At 40.4% G+C, this 19,861-nt stretch overlaps 1 protein-coding gene across 1 annotated transcript in view; it reads right to left on the reverse strand.

The window, feature by feature from the left end:
• The window catches only part of USP34 (ubiquitin specific peptidase 34), a 288,446-nt gene that overhangs the window by 198,771 nt on the left and 69,814 nt on the right, over positions 1-19,861 (reverse strand). Inside the window, exons 4-6 of the mRNA XM_025405742.1 lie at positions 12,485-12,535; positions 12,150-12,299; positions 1,960-2,027 (exon numbers count right to left, since the gene is read on the reverse strand). Coding sequence (XP_025261527.1) covers positions 1,960-2,027; positions 12,150-12,299; positions 12,485-12,535 — 269 coding nt within the window. The remainder of the gene's footprint in view (positions 1-1,959; positions 2,028-12,149; positions 12,300-12,484; positions 12,536-19,861) is intronic.

Below are 19,861 nucleotides of genomic sequence, written 5' to 3' on the forward strand. Positions count from 1 at the left end.
ATAAATGGCTGTTGTTTTATATTTTCTTTTTTTATGAAACAAAGTCTTGCTTTGTCACTCACGCTGGAGTACAACTGCTCAATCAGAGCTCACTGCAGCCTCGACCTCCTGGGCTCAAGTGATCCTCCTACCTCAGTCTCTCTGGTAGCTGGGACTATAGGAGCGTGCCACCACCACCAGTTAATTTTTTTCCCCTGCGCAGAGATCGAGTCTCGCTATGTTGCCCAGGCTGGTCTCGAACTCCTGGGCTCAGGTGATCCTCCCACCTCGGCCTCCCAAAGTGCTGGGATTACAGGCATGAGCCACCATGCCTGGGTGGCTATTGTTTTAAGCCACTAAATTTTGAGAAATGTTTCCTTACACAGCAAAACCAACTGATACAGAGTTCTATCTTAGACTCACTTCTATTCTTTCCCTGTATGCTCTCCTCAGGTGACTCCTGTGGTTTTTAAATACCATCTTTACACTCACAACTCTTAAATTAATGAAACTACTCTGAACTACAAGTTCATATTCCCAATTTGCCAGTGCCACTTAAAGACAAGAAGACTTTGAGAGGCCTGTGGGACATCTAAGTTCTCCTAGATTTTCACATCTCAGTAATGATATCCACACTACAAATAAAAAATTGAGGAGGGGGGTGCTGAATGTCATCCACATGTACAATACTACCCTTTTCTTTATACCCTATAATGACCAGTCTTATTGATTTTATTTTCACTTACATTCATCCAATTTTCAAAATCATCATTAACAATCCTACTACAAGTAATCATCATTTTCCTTCCAGGACTAATACATAAACCTTTCAATTGGTCTCCCTCTAGCTTCTATTCCAGCCACCCTATATTTATGATCCACTAAAAAGCCAAAGAAAACTTTTTAAAAACCCTGAAACATCTGCTAAAAACCCTTCAATAGATTCCCATTGAAAAAATTAAATCCATACTCTTTACAGTGGCCTACAAGGTCCTGAATCACCTGCCCCTGCTTATCCCTCCACCCTCATAATTATATCCCCTTACACATTATTCTCCACACCAATCTGCTTCTAGTTTCTTCTTCATAACTTTGAAGTTATGCTAACTTCAAAGCCTATACTCACATGTTCCTTCTACAATACATCTTTCCGATAATCACTTGAATAGCTGACTCATGTCCTTAAGATATCACCTTTCAGAAAGGCCCTATACTCTCTCTGTATCACACTAACTTACTTTCATAGCATTCATCACTATCTGATTCTTTGCCTGATACTGTCTCCCAAAAGTTGAGTAGTACTGTGAAAAAGGGAGACACTCAAACCTTTGCAAATGAGAAAAAAAGTACAATACTCCCATAAATGTTATCAATAAAATATGCAGAATCCTGACAGCTCATACTTTAATTCTAATCAGTACAACCCTTTCTCCATCTTCTTAGGCTTCCTTTTTAGGTTGAGACTTATAGAATTCAAATGTCACCTCCCGTTCGATGAGACCTTCCCTGTCCCCATATTTAAACTGTAACCCACCCTCTAGAACTCTCAATCCACATTTGCTATTTATCTTATCATACTTATCACTTTCTGATGTAGTATTATCATCTACTTCTTTTGTAAACAGACTGCACAAGAGCAGAGATTTTTGCAATTTGTTTTCTTCTCTGCTATATCCTCAGTGCCTAGAATGTAACAGACACTGTGTATTTGTTGACTGACTAAATACAGTGCAATAACCATTATTAATTTCTTTATTTTTACATACTCATGTAAAAACAAGTCCAACATAATTTGCTAAAAAGTAAACATTAAATATAAACCCATATATGTGCATAAAAAACACTATATTCCAAACTGTTACTTGAAATTTTCTCTAGAGGATATGACTATAGGGGACTTTCAAACAATATAATTCTGTATTATAAATTGTTTAAATATATTACATTGATAATCAGGGGAAAGAGACTTTATAAACTTACCTAATAACATAGGTCCTAAAAGGTATAATGTGCTGCATGACAGCAGGAATATGTAGCCATATTCTAATCTATATAAGAAACATAAAAACAACATTAATGCCTAACAAATACGTGAAATACATATGTCTTTCACTAATGAAAAACAAGAGCACTGGCCAGGCGCAGTGGCTCACGCCTGTAATCCCAGCACTTTGGGAGGCTGAGGCGGGCAGATCACGAAGTCAGGAGTTTGAGACTAGTCTGGCCAACACAGTAAAATCCCATCTCTACTAAAAACACAAAAATTAGCTGAGCATGGTGGCACACACCTGTAGTCCCAGCTAGCTGAGAGGCTGAGGCAAGGGAATCGCTTGAACCCTGGTGGGGAAGAGGATGTGGTGAGCCTAGATTGCACCACTGCACTCCAGCCTGGGCAACGGAGCAAGACTCCGTCTCAAATAACAAAATAGAACAAAAACCAGGATCATTTAATATTTTGATGCCTCCAAAATTACATATATTATCAATTATGAAAAGAGTATAGTACAAAACAGAATTACACATGTATCAGGAAATTTTACCTATATCTTATTTTACATAAAGTCTTATCTAAAAAATTAATCTTAGCTTCTTGCTGAAAAGAAAAAAACCATCTCTCAAAGTAATATTTTCTTACCAAATAATTATCTATACCTCTTTGTATGGTAGCATCCCCAATACAAGACACTGCATTGGTTTTTTAATAAATCATATTAGTTTTTAACTAATCATCTCATTCCTTCCTAAAAAATTTCAAATTACCCATACTTTCTAGTCACTTCAATATCCATCTGAAACAAATATATTTTAGTCACACACTGATTACAGTATCAACAAGTACTTACTGAAATAAGCTCTTACTATAAGTAACTTACAACTTAACGAAATTATAATAAAAGTTATAATAAATATATTTCCTTATTTTTTCTGCACTATATTTTAACATTTATAAATCAAATGTGAATACATTATAATAGTTTTATTTTCAAAAATAGTAAGAATAAAAATCCTAACCCAACCATCAAACAAAAAACTCTGATACTTAGTCTTGACACAGGCAGGAGATACAAATTAAATACAAATCTGGACAGGCGCGGTGGCTAATGCCTATAATCCCAGCACTCTGGTGGGAGACCACTGCAAGTGTATCACTTGAGGTCAGGAGTTCAAGACCAGCCTGGCCAACACGGCTGAAACCCCGTCTCTACCAAAAAAATACAAAAATAAGCCAGGCATGGTGTCACATGTCTGTAGTTTCAACATTCTGGGAGGTTGAGGTGCGAGATTCACTTGAACCCAGGAGGTGGAAGTCTGAGTGAGCCAAGATCGCATCACTGTACTGCACCATGGACGACCGAGCGAGACCTTGTCTCGAAACCAAAAAAAAATTTTTTTTTTAATGAATTTGGGAATACAGAATGTAGGGATTCACTTTAATCAAATAAAAGACGTCTATAAAAAAATCCTGTAGTAAATACTACATTCATGGTGAAAAGTTAAAAACTCTGCCTTCTGAGACTAGGAACAAGACAAGGAAGCCCTAATTCCACTTGAACTGAAGGCCCTAGACAGTGTAATAAGGTAAGAAACTAAATAAAAGGCAAAGGACTAGAAAGGAAGAATTTAAAATAATACTCTGAGATAATATAACTGGAAAACTCAAAATAATTATCAAACACTGAAACTGAAGAGTTGAGCAAAACTGCTGCTTAGGTTAATATAAACGAATATGTACACACCTATATATACACACATACAACACCCTATGCTTTTTTCTTACACACCAGCAACAAATAACACAGTTTTCAAAAAGATTCCCTTAACAACAGTATCAAAAATATCATGTGTCCAGAAATAATCTAACCAGATATGAGACCTCTACAGAAAAAGCTGGAAAACAATTAAAGAACATGTAAATAAGGAGACATATGCCATATTTGTCGTGAAGATAATAGTTCTCCCGAAATTCATCTATAGATTCAGTGCAATCCAAAAAGGTTTATGTGCAGAACTTACAAAACTCATTTAAAGCACAAAGTCCAAGAAGAGCCAAAATTCTCTAAGAAACACAACAAGGAGAGGTTGGGTGCAGTGGCTCACGCCTGTAATCCCAGCACTCTAGGAGGCCGAGGTGGGCAGACCACCTGAGGTCAGGAGTTCAAGACCAGTTTGGCCAGCATGGTGAAACTCTGTCTCTACCGAAAATACAAAAAAAAAAAATGAGCTGGGAGTGTTGACGCACACGTGTGATCCCAGCTACTTGGGATGCTGAGACAGGAGAATCACTTGAACCCCAGGAGACGGAGTTTGCAGTGAGCCAAGATCGTCCCACTGCACTCCAGCCTAGGTGACAAAGTAAGACTGTCTCAAAAACAGAGTAGAGGAGAGGGGAACAGAGGGGAGCGGAGGGGAGGGGAGCGGAGGGGAGAGAAATACGACAGGGAAGTAGCACTTGCTTTCCCAGAGAGCAAGACATCTTGTAAAGTTTCAATAATTAAGGCAATGGGCAAAACAGCACAAAATTAAGGAAACAAAATAGTGTACTGTGCCAGAGAGCCCAAACCCATGCACATAAAGACATCTGATTTGGCTCAGTGTAGTGATGAGGCATGAGTCACCCGTAACCAATACTTTTGGAGGCCGAGATGGAAGGATCACTTCAGGCCAGGAGTTCAAGACTAACCTGTGCAACAAAAGTAGTACTACAGAACAAAGAAATGACTGTCTTTGTGACACTGTTAGGAACACTGGATATCTCTATGAAAAGGAAAATGAATCTTAATCCCTTCCCGAAACTATAAATATAAACGTACTGCAGTTGAATAGATCAAAATATGAAAGGTAAAGCAATGATACTTGTTTCCTGATCAAGGAAGCAAGAAAAAATAAAAGAACTTTTCAAAGAAACAAAAACTTTGGCCAGGCATGGTGGCTCACACCTGTAATCCCAGCACTTTGAGGGGCCGAGGCAGGCGGATCACAAGGTCAGGAGATCGATACCATCCTGGCCAACATGGTGAAACCCCACATATACTAAAAATACAAAAAATTAGCTGGGCGTGGTGGCAAATGTCTGTAGTCTCAGCTACTTAGGAGGCTGAGGCAGGAGAATCACTTGAACCCAAAAGGCGGAGGTTGCAGTGAGCAAAAAAACCTTTGTAAGTATCTTCACGGCCTTAGAGTAAAAAATGACTTTTTCAATCAAAAATGAAAACCTTAACCATAAAGAAAAACACTGACAAATTATACAATATGAAGCTTGATGCATAATATTTCTTAAACACAAGAGTGAAAAGCAACATGAGAGTGGAAGATATTGGCAATACATATATCAAACAAAAGACTTCTACCTAAAAAGACTTCTATCTAAAACACATAAGGAACTCCTAAACATCAGCAAGAAAAAGACAATCCAATTTTGCAAATGGGAAAAGATTTAAACAGGTACTTCGAAAAAAAAAAAAAAAAAAAAAAATCCAAATAACTAATATGCCTATGAAAACATGCTCATTCTCATTAGTCATTACAAATATATAACAGGTCAGGTGCAGTGGCTCACACCTATAATCCCAGCACTTTGGAGGCTGAAGCAGTCGGATCACTCTGAGGTCAGGAGTTCGAGACCAAGCTGGCCAACATAGTGAAACCCCTTCTCTACTAAAAGTACAAAAAATTTAGCCAGGCTTGGTGGCAGGTCCCTGTAATCCCAGCTACTTGGGAAGCTGAGGCAAGAGAATGGCTTGAACCCAGGAGGTAGAGACTGCAGGGAGCCAAGATCACGCCACTGCACTACAGCCTGGGCAACAGAGCGACAGTCCATCTCAAAAACACAACAAAAATTGTATATATTATATACATACACACACACACCCTACTGATAAATTCCACTAAATATATATCCAAATTAAATGCACACACATGTGCACCAAAACACACATAAAAGAATGCTGACACCCATATGAACTGTAATAACCTAAATGTCCATCACCAGTAAAATAAACTGGTATATTTTAAAAGATTATTCAACAATAAAAATGAACATACTAGAAACACATGCAATATAAATTTCAGCATTAAAAAAAAGTAACCAGGCATGAAAGAATGCACAGTATGTGATTCTGACTGCATGGTGAAAACAGACAAAACCAAATTATAGTGTTCAGGGATATAAGATTAGGTGATAAAACTTTAAAAAAAAAAAGCAGGAGAATGATCAGCATTAAAGTATGAATTGTGTTTATTTTTAAAGAAGAAGAGATGGAATAGTTAATGGCCAGAAGGACTCATAAGGTAGGCTTCTGGGGAGTTGACAATGTTCTGTTTCTTGGTTTGAGTGATGGTTAAACGAGTATTTGCTTTGATAAATCACTGAGCCACATGTTATCACTTTGTGTACGTTTCTGTATGAATGTTATTTTTCAAATTTTAACAAAAGGTTAAAAAATCCTATTTTATACAAGATACATCGGAGGACATAGGTGTATCTTTTATTTTAGAATACACAGACACAAGTGAGTAAAAATTTCAATAAAAAATACCAAATGAAAAAAATGTAAATAGAAGAAAAAATTTTAATACAAAAAAGAGCTACCATTTACTAAGTCCTTAATATTCCCATTGTGATAAATGAGAAAAGTAAGGCTTATAAAACTAATGAAAACAAAATTACATACTATGCAACAGAGGTACAATTCAAATCTAGGATTATATCGTTATAAAAATCAGCATTCTTTAACACTACTATAGATCCCATCATAAAAACCAAATTCCATATGCCATTAATCCTACAGTGTGTCCTTTATCATATTTTACTGTAAGTTTTGAGCTTTTCAGGTTTGCATCTCCCCAGTCCCTGCTTAGTGCTAACGGAATTCTAGCAGCCCTCCTAACCTCTAGGTTAAAACTCTCAAATAGGGAAAAAAAAGAAAAAAAAGTTCCTTGCTCCCTCTAACTGCAGAAAAACAGCATTCTGCATCAAACCTAGTTCTGACAAAGTGGCATCATGAAAACTTAATTTCCTATTCTCCTATCTAGTAGACAGATATAAAAAAATATGTAATCCTACCCTAGCTTCTGATATTAAACAGTCTTTGCTAATATATTTCTAAAAAGCAGTCTTAGGACACTGAGCATTCAGAAATTGTTATTGTGTCCCCCTCTATGTTACTTAAGCCCTACAAGCTTGTACCTTTGACCCACATCTCCTACTTAGTAATTTGTCTAAAGCATATTTTGTGTGACGTTCTTTTGTTAAGCCTCATTTGCACTTCTTTCTCCTCCATAACAAAATAAATCCCTTGTCTCTATTGGATTCTTTATAAATAAAAGGTGTAATCTATGAGATGACAAACTCAGGCAAAGAGCTGAAGGCTGAGGAACGATACTGTAAGCTAAAACCAAATGTAACTCAACAAAAGCAGAATTAACTTTCATGTGGGTCTCAGTGGAGAAACTTGTGTGTCTCTGTGTTCTATTTCTCTAAGCTGTGTTAAGTGTTAGTAAACTGCATTTGCAAAATAAGAAAACTATATAAAGATCTTCATTGTTTTCTTGTGGGTGCAGCTGTTATTAAAGAACGATCCATATAATAGGTGGAATAATATTTGTGCAAACTGAGATATCTCCTAAAACTCAGAGCTAGTTAAGAATTGCTGAAGTTGTAGTTAAGAATCTGTTAAAGTTTTTGAGATTGAAATAAATGTTTGGGCTTGATGTTATTATCAGATTTGAACCTTAATCTGATAAGGTAAGAATTTCCTTTCTTTGTTGATAATTCAAACCCAGAGCAGAGTGAGTTTTCCTGAGATGCAATTTCAGGATTCTAGATTCAGGTTTTAAAAAATAACTCACAAGTCAGACGCGGTGGCTCACACCTGTAATCCCAGCACTCTGGGAGGCTGAGGTGGAGGCATCACAAGGTCAAGAGATCGAGACCATCCTGGCCAACATGGCGAAACCCCATCTCTACTAAAAATACAAAAATTAGCTGGACGTGGTGGTGCATGCCTGTAGTTCCAGCTACTCAGGAAGCTGAGGCAGGAGAATTGCTTGAACCCAGGAGGCGGAGGCTGCGGTAAGCAGAGATCATGCCACTGCAATCCAGCCTGGCAACACAGTGAGACTCCGTTTCAAAAAAAACAAAAAAAAAACACCATCTGACAAAGTTACTTTTCCTCAGTAAGAGTGAGGAAATCAGCCAGGTGCAGCGGCACACACCTGTAATCCCAGCACTTTAGGAGGCCGAGGCAGGCAGATCGTTTGAGCCCAGGAGTTCAAGACCAGCCTGGGGAACATGGTGAAACACTGTCTCTACCAAAAACACAAAAATTAGCCAGTCTCAAAATAAATATACAGATTTTTTTTCTTTAAGTGAGGAGGAAATCATCCTAGAAAATAAACAGAATGGGATCATTTCCTGAATCCCAGGAAATGCTATAAACATGTTCTCTTCTGAATGTGTAATTTACTATAATAAACTGAGAAAAAGAGTTATTCAGTAATGTCAGCCCTTATCTGTCTTGCCATAAGTTATTTATGAGTTATTTTCTTTTCTTTACAAAGGATTGCCCTAAAATCTAATACTATTTTTTTTCATTGCTAAATATAGTTCTACTCCTTCCTGTGAAATTCAGAGATTCCCAAATAGAGACCTCACCCTATTGAAGCCAAAACACCATGGCTAAACAAGTTGCCCACTTCGCAAGAAAAGGAATGAACATATAAAAATGATTAGGGTTTATACAATGACCCACTAGAGGAAATTACTATGAAATAAATAAATAAAGCACAACTTCTGTAGTAAGCTTGATTACAAAAAGAACTCTAAACTGTTAATGTACACTAAAATATTAACTATATGAAAAATTAACTTGCAGAGAGCCAATCTATTTTTTTATAAGGAAAAGATGCCAATTAAAGCTTAACTCCATTGAATTATTATTCTCAGAAAATTAACAAACACAGATTATATAGTATTATAGTATTATGGTGTTCAAAAAATACATTATTAATTTAAATAGTACAACTTTGCTTTGATGGCCTCAGTTGAGTTGCAAGATAAAGAAAACTATGCAAATTGTCAACAGCCCACTAATTAGCAGTCATAAAAGAGCTGAAGAGAAAGACAAAACAGAATCTAAGCCTAAACCTTGCTATTTAGTAAAGGGTAACTATACAGGTTGGGCAACAGTATAACTCCATCTCTACAAAAACAATTTTTAATTTAGCCAGGCATGGTGGCATGCACCTTTAGTTGCAGGTACTTGGGAGGCTGACACAGGAGGTTTGCTTGAGCCTGGGAGGTTAACGCTGCAGTGAGCTGCTATCATGCTACCGCACAGCAGACCTCTCTCTCAAAACAAAAACAAAACCAAAACAAAGGCCAGGTGCAGTGGCTCAAGCCTGTAATCCCAGCACTTTGGGAGGCCGAGGTGGGCAGATCATGGAAGGACAGGATTTTGAGACCAGCCTGGACAACATGGCGAAACCCCGTGTCTACCAAAAACACAAAAATTAGCCGGGTGTGGTATCATGCACTAGTTATCCCAGCCACTAGGGAGGCTGAGGCAGGACAATCGCTTGAACTCGGGAGGTGGACGCTGCAGTGAGCCAAGATCGTGCCACTGAACTCTAGCCTGGGTGACAGAGTGAGACTCTGTCTCAAAAAAACAGATAATGGAAAAAAAAAATCCTGTAAACAATAACTTATAAACATACAGTAATAAACTCTTTAACAAGCCTTCCATACTAGACTGTTAACCAAAAATTAGTACAAATAAATTCAAGAAACAGTTTAATTCAGGTTTATGTAATATTCCTGATTAAGTAAACCCTTTGATAATTTGGTGTTTCAAAATTATATGCCCTCTCCAAAATTACCACAGTGTAAACTAAAAATGTTATCACAGCATTTCACTTAACTAAATTGAGATATTTTCTCTCAGAGAATGCCAAAGTACATAAAACTTCCTATCAAACAAGTAAGTTCAATCAGAATAACAGGATCACTTAAGTATTTAATAACAGCCGAAGTTAGTAAAAGCTACCAGTTACTACATACTTTATATGTCAAGTGCTACATTATGAGCTTAAAATCTTTCTTTCTCATTTTAAACCTCACAACAATCCTCTAAGGTAGATGGATACCATCATCATTGCCATTTTGCAAATGAAAAAAATTAAGGCTTAGATCACACACAGTGGCTCACGCATGTAATCCCAGCACTTTGGGAGGCTGAGGTAGGAGGATCACCTGAGGTTAGGAGTTTGAGACCAGCTTAGACGACATGGTGAAACCCCATCTCTATTAAAAATATAAAAATTAACCAGGCATAGTGGCATGCACCTGTAGTCCCAGCTATTCGGGAGGCTGAAGCAGGAGAATCGCTTAAATCCGGGAGACAGAGGTTGCAGTGAGCCAGATCATGCCACTGCACTCCAGCCTGGGCAACAGAGCCAGACTCTGTCTAAAAAAAGGTAGGGCGCAGGGGCTCACGCCTGTAATCCCAGCACTTTGGGAGGCCGAGGTGGGCAGATCACAATGTCAGCAGATCAAGACCATCCTGGCTAATACAGTGAAACCTTGTCCCTACTAAAAAAATAAATACAAAAAATTAGCCAGGTGCGGTGGTGGCTGCCTGTAGTCCCAGCTACTCGGGAGGCTGAGGCAGAAGAATGGCATGAACCCGGGAAGCGGAGCTTACAGTGAGCCAAGATCACGCGACTGCACTCCAGCCTGGGCAACAGAGTAAGACTCCGTCTCAAAAAAAAAAAAAGCTACATTATTAACCTACATGCTATATACTACTACTGTATGTAATATTTTCAACCTATAAGAATGCATGGAATTTTTTAACTAAAAATGACCTTCGCAATAATCATTTATTACCAATTTTAGTAATGTCAGTGTTGTTTCCAATGTACGACATCACTGCAAAGCACATAGCATTGGAAGCAATGCAACAAAATGTTTGGTTGAGTACCTTTTCACTCAATATTTTTATTTTATAGATAATTTAAACAGCTGATATTAGCTATTAATTAAGGTAATTCCATTACACAAGATTTCAGGGTTTGGTAAAGGTACACTGAACTTTTGCTTTACCAATTTTTTAAATGATGACCAGAATAGGTTATTAAAGGATGAATTTTAATATATGGGTATTTAAATATCTTTCTTTCCAGGCCGGGCGTGGTGGCTCATGCCTGTAATCCCAGCACTTTGGGAGGCCAAGGTGGGTGGATCATGAGGTCAGGAGTTTGAGACCAGCCTGGCCAACATGTACTAAAAATACAAAAATTAGCCAGGCATGGTACCTCACGCCTATAGTCCCAGCTACTCGGGAGGCTGAGGCAGAAGAATCGCTTGAACCCAGGAGGCAGAGGGTGCAGTGAGCTGAGAGTGCACCACTGCACTCCAGCCTGGGGGACAGAGCGAGACTCTGTCTGAAAAAAAAATAAAAGTATCTTTCTTTCCATATCCACTGTGCTTCACAGTAAACTGACATTCACAGGATGCAGAAGAATTACCCTATTTTCAAAGGCAAGAAGAAATGTTACATCTTCATGTGTAATATAGAGAGAATTCAGGCATACTACAATAGTAACCTAGGCAAGCATAATTTAAAGTAACCAATAAACTAAAAAGTCAAATATTTCCCAGGACAGAATCCCAGGCAGAGCAAGTTTAAAATGGCCTGGGCAACATGGTGAAACCCTGTCTCTAAAAAAAAGTACAAAAATTCAGCCAGGCATGGTGGTGCACACCTCTAGTCCCAGCTACTCAGGAGGGTGAGGTGGGAGGATCACCTGAGCCCAGGAGGTAGAAGCTGCAGCCTAGGCAACAGAGTGAGACCCTGTCTCAAAACAAAACAAAACAAAAAGTTAAAACATAAAAAAGCAAAAGTTTTCTGCACCGTCACCTATCTATTTTAGATTAAATAGATAGTTATAGCCATGACTCCTTTTAGCTTTAAAACAGTAACTTTAAATTTTATTCAAACTCTAATCTTAATAATAAAGACTGTTAAAATGTTTCTGTACTCATTTTGTCAAAACCAAAAAAAAAAAATTATACATGCAAATCATTCAAAACCTTTTCAGAGCATAAAATTCATGTTACTGATATGCTAGACATTGCTCCCAAATTAAGATCAATTCAAAACAATACTTACATTAGACACAACTGTAATAAACGCATGTGCTATAAGAAATGGCAAAGTTTCAGGAGTTCCATATTCAAAGCAATCCTTCATGAGAGAAAGGCCATTTTTCCCACAAAACAAACATACATAACGAAGCAAATGCAATGGTACTTCTACATCCTGGGAAAATAAAATATGTCATTATTTGAAAACACACGAATAATTATTATCTTATTAGCAATACTGGAAAGATACTGATGAGAAACTCAAAAGACATACATAAATAATAAAACATATGGATGAGGCTTTGTTAAAAAAAGAAAAATAATATTTTCCATAAAAGAATAAAAAAGGTAAACACTTACATTCATATCACAGAATGCCCCTAATATGTTACTTTCTTGAGTTGATATATCCTAATTTTAAAAAAAAAAGCAAATAAAATTAGGTTACAACTACTAATCTTTAAAAAATACAATTCTATAAGATTGATTTTATAAAAACTGAATAAACAGGTTATTCTGCAATTACTCCTGATAAACAGTGATACTCCTAACTGAAGCTAATATTATTCAGCTCTAAGGTATATTTTAGTCCTCCTTTACATAGAAACCATTCCACAGTACATACTACGCACTATTTTGCCTTATTAAACATTAAGTAATCTTACCTTAAAAACATAAATGTTTAAAATCTCAGCACTTTCGGAGGCTGAGGTGGGTGGATCACCTGAGGTCAGGAATTCGAGATCAGCCCGACCAACATGGTAAAACCCTGTCTCTACTAAAAATAAAAAAACTGCCAGTGTGGTGGCAGGCACCTATAATACTCAGGAGACTGAGGGCACAAGAAGGGCTTGAACCTGGGAGGCAGAGGTTGCAGTGAGCCGAAATCACGCCATTGCACTCCAGCCTGGGTGACAGAGCAAAACTGTCTCCAAAACAAACCAAAAAAAAAAGTTTAAAATAAAACTCAAGGTACTTCTGATAAAAATACATTACAGTTAAGTGGTTTCTGAGTTTTGGAAAGTTTCTCAACAAACTTTTTCATAGTTTTTGAAACTGTGCTCTGGAATTCCCTAGAGGTACACTGAAGAGTTATACAATGTGCTTTCCATGCATAAGATTTAAACTGCCTAAAAGCAAAGTTATCCATTGTTGGTGAGTATAAGTTCATATGAACTTTTTGGAAGGCAATTTGGCAATATTCATCAATATTTAAAATATACATTCCTTTAACCCAGCAATTCTAGCTTTTTGTCCTAAGGAACTAATCATAGTAGTACTGGAAAATAAATGCATAACAATGTTCATTAACCCATAATTAGTAACAACTGACATCCATCAATTTGATGGTAGCATAACCATTCCAGCTAATTTTTTTTTTTTTTTTTTGAGACAGAGTCTCGCACTGTCGCCCAGGCTCAAGTGCAGTACTGAGATCTCAGATCACTGCAAGCTCCGCCTCCCAAGTTCACGCCATTCTCCTGCCTCAGCCTCCAGAATAGGTGGGACTACAGGCGCCCACCACCATGCCCCGCTAATTTTTTGTATTTTTGGTAGCGACGGGGGTTTCACCATGTTAGCCAGGATGGTCTCGATCTCCTGACCTTGTTCGTGATCCGCCCGCCTTGGCCTCCCAAAGTGCTGGGATTACAGGCATGAGACACCTCACCTAGCCCTAACTCTTTACAATAAGGTGAAACAGGCATGAGTGATCTTTGGGGGATGATGGAAATACTCTAAAATTAGAATGTGATGATAGTTGCACAACTCTGTAAATCTACTGAAAATAAACTATATAATCAAGTGATTTTTATGGTTATACCTTTAAAAGGCTGTCTGAAAATAAGGCAAAATCTTATGTACAGACAAAACACCTATGTTACATTTCTGAAAGAAGAAAATTTATGATGATCTGATCTTCATAATTTTTAGATTTGGAAATATCTGAACTTATGTGTTTTTTAGAGAAGAGAAAAGAAAAAAGACAAGTTCAAAGGCCTTTCAGAGTCTGTATTTTGTATATTCTGTATTTAATTTTTCACACAGAGGCCAGGCATGGCGGCTCACGCATGTAATCCCAGCACTTTGGGAGGTCGAGGTGGGCAGATCACTCGAGATCAGGAGTTCTAGACCAGAACTGGCAAACATACTGAAACCCTGTCTCTACTAAAAATACAAAAATTAGCCAGGTGTGGTGGTAGACACGTGTAATCCCAGCTACTTGGGAGGCTGAGGAAGGAGAATTGCTTGAACCCAGGAGGCAGAGGTTGCAGTGAGCCGCAGTCACACCACTGCACTCCAGTCTGGGAGACAAAATGAGGCTCCATCTCAAAAAAAAAAAAAGGCCAGGCGCAGTGGCTCAAGCCTGTAATCTCAGCACTCTGGGAGGCCGAAGCGGGCGGATCACGAGGTCAGGAGATCGAGACCATCCTGGCTAACACGGTGAAACCCCGTCTCTGCTAAAAATACAAAAAATTAGCTGGGCGTGGTGGTGGGCACCTGTAGTCCCAGCTACTCGGGAGGCTAAGACAGGAGAATGGCGTGAACCCAGGAGGTGGAGCTTGCAGTGAGCCGAGATTGCGCCACCGCACTCCAGCCTGGGTGATGAGCAAGACTCCATCTCAAAAAAAAAAAAAAGGCCGGGCGCGGTGGCTCAAGCCTGTAATCCCAGCACTTTGGGAGGCCGAGACGGGTGGATCACAAGGTCAGGAGATTGAGACCATCCTGGCTAACCCGGTGAAACCCCGTCTCTACTAAAAAATACAAAAAACTAGCCGGGTGAGGTGGCAGGCACCTGTAATCCCAGCTACTCGGGAGGCTGAGGCAGGAGAATGGCGTAAACCCGGGAGGCGGAGCTTGCAGTGAGCTGAGATCCGGCCACTGCACTCTAGCCTGGGCGACAGAGCGAGACTCCGTCTCAACAAAAAAAAAAAAAAAAAAAAAAAATCACACTGAAAAGACTGCTTTTGACCGGGCTCAATGGCTCACATTTAGAATCCCAACACTTTGGGAGGCTGAAGCCAGCGAATCACTTGAGGTCAGGAGTTCAAGACCAGCCTGGCCAACATGGTAAAACCGCATCTCTACTAAAGTGTGCAATGGTTCACACCTGTAATCCCAGCACTTTGGGAGGCCGAGGTGGGCGGATCACGAGGTCAGGAGATTGAGACCATCCTGGCCAACATGGTAAAACCCCATCTCTATTAAAATTACAAAAATTAGCTGGGCGTGGTGGCACACACCAGTAGTCCCAGCTCCTCAGGAGGCTGAGGCAGTGGAACTGCTTGAACCCGGGAGGCAGAGAATGCAGTAAGCTGAGATCGCACCACTGAACTCCAGCCTGGACGACAGAGCAAGCCTCCGTCTCAAAAAAAAAAAAAAAAAAGAAAGAAAGAAAAACTAACCAGGGGTGGTGGCGCACACCTGTAATCCCAGCTGTTCAGGAGGCTGAGGCACAAGAATCACTTGAACCCAGGAGAGGGGGCTGCAGTGAGCTGAGATCGCACCACTGCACTCTAGCTTGAGCGACAGAGTGAGACTCCATCTCAAAAAGATTGCTTTTAGGTTGGGCACGGTGGCTCGCACCTGTAATCCCAGCACTTTGGGAGGCTGAGGCGGGAGGACTGCTTGAACCCAGGAGTTCAACACTAGCCTGGTACACATGGGCGAGACTCAATCTCTATTAAAAATTTTAAAATATTAGCCAGGCATGGTGGTACGTATCTGTCCTCCCAGATACTCAGGAGGCTGAGGTGAGAGGATTGAATGAACTTGGGAGGTCTAGGCTGCAATGAGCCATGTTCATGCCACAGAGGAGAGAGGTGGGGGAGAACAAAGAGAGGGAGGAGAGGGAGAGAAGGGGGGAAAAGGGGGGAGAAAGGGGGGGAAAGTGGGGGAAGGAGGGGAAAGTGGGGGAAGGAGGGGAAAGTGGGGGAAGGAGGGGAAAGTGGGGGAAGGAGGGGACAGTGGGGGAAGGAGGGGACAGTGGGGGAAGGAGGGGACAGTGGGAGAAGGAGGGAGAAAGAGGAGGGAGAAAGGGGAGGGAGAAAGGGGAGGGAGAGAGAAAATACTGCTTTTATGATCAGAAAGCTAGTTAGAAACTTTCATTGGAAAAAAGCTACCAAAGAAACCCATTCATTGTCATCACCTATTTTAGATATTTAAGTTACACTGCTGAAATGAAGTCTGAAAACCACTGACTGAAAGCAATCATACAGAACTCAGAACATTTCAAAATAAACAAAAAATGCCCTTAGAGAAATCAATTCTCAAAGTGAGTGTACTAAACTTCCTAAATCCACTCCTAGCTATGACAACCGGGGCCAGAGGCGAAGTTTTATGTTAGTCTTAACAAACTTTTTCATGGTCTTCAAAAAGTCCAGAATTTACGACCTCCTGTGGTACTGTTAAATACGGAATCATGGACCAGGTGAACCATGCTATAATTTTAAGAGTCAAGATTTCTAGTGCCTATAATGGACACAGTTAAAAAATCTAGCGGTCGGCGCAGTGGCTCATGCTTGTAATCCCAGCACTGTTAGAGGCCTAGGCAGGTGGATCACGAGGTCAGGAGTTCAAGACCAGCCTAACATGGTCTCTACTAACACTACAAAAATTAGCGGGGTGTGGCGGCGTGCGCCTGTAATCCCAGCTACTCAGGAGGCTGAAGCAGGAGAATCACTTGAATCCTGGGAGGTGGAGGTTGCAGTGAGCTGATATCATGCCACCACACTCCAGTCTGGGCAACAGGATCAAAACTCTGTTTCAAAAAAAAAAAAATCTAACAGAGTTCTGTCCTGATATGCAGCGTTACTCAGGTTTGATTACATCTATTTTGGTGATTCAGGGGAACTGTTTTACCACTCTATTTCTAATCTGAATACATAAAGCTAGCATCCTAAAATAGTTATAATCGCATTTTTTAGTAGTATATAAAAAATTAACACAGATCTATAGGTTAAAAAAACACTAACACCACTAGGAAGTCTCATTAAAAAATGAATTAACGGCCCTGGACGCAGTGGCTCACAACTGTAATCCCAGGACTTTGGAAGGCTGAGGCAGGTGGATCACGAGGTCAGGAGGTGGAGATCACCCTGCCCAACATAGTGAAACCCCGTCTCTACTAAAAATACAAAAAAACTAGCCAGGCGGGTGGCGAGCACCTGTAATCCCAGCTACTTGGGAGGCTGAGGCAGGTGAACTGCTTGTACCTGGGAGGCGGAGGTTGCAGTGAGCTGAGATCACGCCACTGCGCTCCAGCCTCAGCGACAGTGCAAGACTCTGTCTCCCAAAAAAAAAAAAAAAAAAAAGGCAGTATTTTTCAAAAGTTCTTATTTTAGGTAATCCCTGAGAAAGGCCTTAATAAACTTATCAATGATTTTTAAAGTCTTGGGTTTTTTTCCTCAAACACCTCCATTTACTACATGAGTTGATCCCATCCTATTTATAGCAGAGAAATTTGGTTATTTTACTTTATTTTTATTTATTTTTGAGGCAGAGTCTCTCTGTCGCCCAGGCTGGAGTGCAGTGGCCGGATCTCAGCTCACTGCAAGCTCCGCCTCCCGGGTTTACACCATTCTCCTGCCTCAGCCTCCCGAGTAGCTAGGACTATAGGCACCCGCCACCACGCCTGGCTAGTTTTTTGTATTTTTAGTAGAGACGGGGTTTCACCATGTTAGCCAGGATGGTCTCGATCTCCTGACCTCGTGATCCGCCCACCTCAGCCTCCCAAAGTGCTGGGATTACAGGCTTGAGCCATCGTGCCTGGCCTATTTGGTTATTTTAAAAGAGAAAACAGAAATAAAAGAGTAACTATAGAGGAAAGGCAATTCTATGTAAATTCAGCAAATGTTGCTCCATGATCAAACCAAGAAGAACTCAATGTCTCAAATAAAATTTTCACTTAAAAGGCAGTCAGTGATGTTGGAATTAGTAGTGATAACTGTACAACATTGGAATTATTCTAAAAGATACTAAACTGGCTGGTCGTGGGTGGCTCATGCTCATAATCCCAGCACTTTGGGAGGCTGAGGCAGGAGGACTGCCCAAAGCCAGGAGTTCGAAACCAGCCCAGGCAACAGAGTGAGACCCTGTCTCCTCAAAAAAATTAAAAAACTAGCTAGGGGCCGGGCGCGGTGGCTCAAGCCTGTAATCCCAGCACTTTGGGAGGCCGAGACAGGCGGATCATGAGGTCAGGAGATCGAGACCATCCTGGCTAACCTGGTGAAACCCCGTCTCTACTAAAAAATACAAAAAACTAGCCGGGCGAGGTGGCGGGCGCCTGTAGTCCCAGCTACTCGGGAGGCTAAGGCAGGAGAATGGCGTAAACCCGGGAGGCGGAGCTTGCAGTGAGCTGAGATCCGGCCACTGCACTCCAGCCTGGGCGACAGAGCGAGACTCCGTCTCAAAAAAAAAAAAAACAAAAACAAAAAACTAGCTAGGCATAGAGACATGCACCTGTACTCCCAGCTACTTAGGATACTGAAGCTGAAGGATTACTTAAGCCCGGGAATTCAAGGCTACAGTGAATCATAATTGTGCCAGTATACTCCTCCAGCCTGGGTGACAGAGGAAGACCCTGATTCAAAAATTTAAAAATAAGGCCAGGTGCGGTAGCTCATGCCTGTAATTCCAGCACTTTGGGAGGCCAAGGCTGGCGAGTCACAAGGTCAAGAGATCGAGACCATCCTGGCCAACATGGTGAAACCTCACCTCTACTAAAAATACAAAAATTAGCTGGGCGTTGTGGTGCGCGCCTGTAGTCCCAGCTACTTGGGAGGGTAAGGCAGGAGTATCGCTTGAACCCAGGAGGCAGAGGTTGCAGTGAGCTGAGATTGCGCCATTGCACTCTAGCCTGGCGACCGAGCGAGACTCCATCTCAAAAAAAAAAAAAATTAAAAAATAAACGCCTCAAGTATATAACCTGTCTGATTATACCATATGTATATTTAACATAAATGCAGTGGTTTCTCTCCTTTCTACTTTTTTAAAGATAGGGTCCCACTCTGTCATGTAGAGGCATGATCATAGCTCACTGCAGCCTTGAACTCCTGGCTCAAGTGATCCTTTTGCCTCAGCCTCCCAAGTAGCTGGGAATACAGGCATGTACCACTATGCCCAGTTAATTTTTTTTCTTTTCTTTTGTAGAGATGAGCTCTTGCTATGTTGCGCAGCCTAGACTTGAACTTCCGGCTTCAAGTGGTCCTCTTGCCTTGGCTTCCAAAAATGCTGGGATTACAGGTGTGAGCCACTGTACCTGGCCCTTTCTATCATTTTCATAATCTTTTTTCCTATACTTAGAAAAAACTTACAACACTAGGGCAATATCTCATTTCACAGAATTACACATAATTATTCAGGATAAAGAATGCAACTAGCATGGCAAGGCATCGTGGCTCAAGTCTGTAATCCCAGCACTTTGGAGGCCAAGGCAGGAGGATCACCTGAGGCCTAGAGTTCGAGACCAGCCTGGTTTCAATAAACCCTATAAACACAGATAAACTCCATCTCTTAAAGTAATAATAATAAAATAAAAATAAACTTAGCCAGGCACTGTGGTGAGTGCCTAGTGTCCAAGTTACTCAGGAGGCTGAGGTGGGTGGATCGTTTGAGCCCAGGAATTCAAGGTTACAGTGACCTGTGATCACACCACCGCACTCCAGCCTGGGAGACAGAGCAAGACCCTGTCTTTTAAGGGGGAAAAAAAAAACTAGGCCGTTCCCCCTTTTTATTCTG

The sequence above is a fragment of the Theropithecus gelada genome, chromosome 13, assembly GCF_003255815.1.
Source record: "Theropithecus gelada isolate Dixy chromosome 13, Tgel_1.0, whole genome shotgun sequence".
Classification (NCBI taxonomy): domain Eukaryota; kingdom Metazoa; phylum Chordata; class Mammalia; order Primates; family Cercopithecidae; genus Theropithecus; species Theropithecus gelada.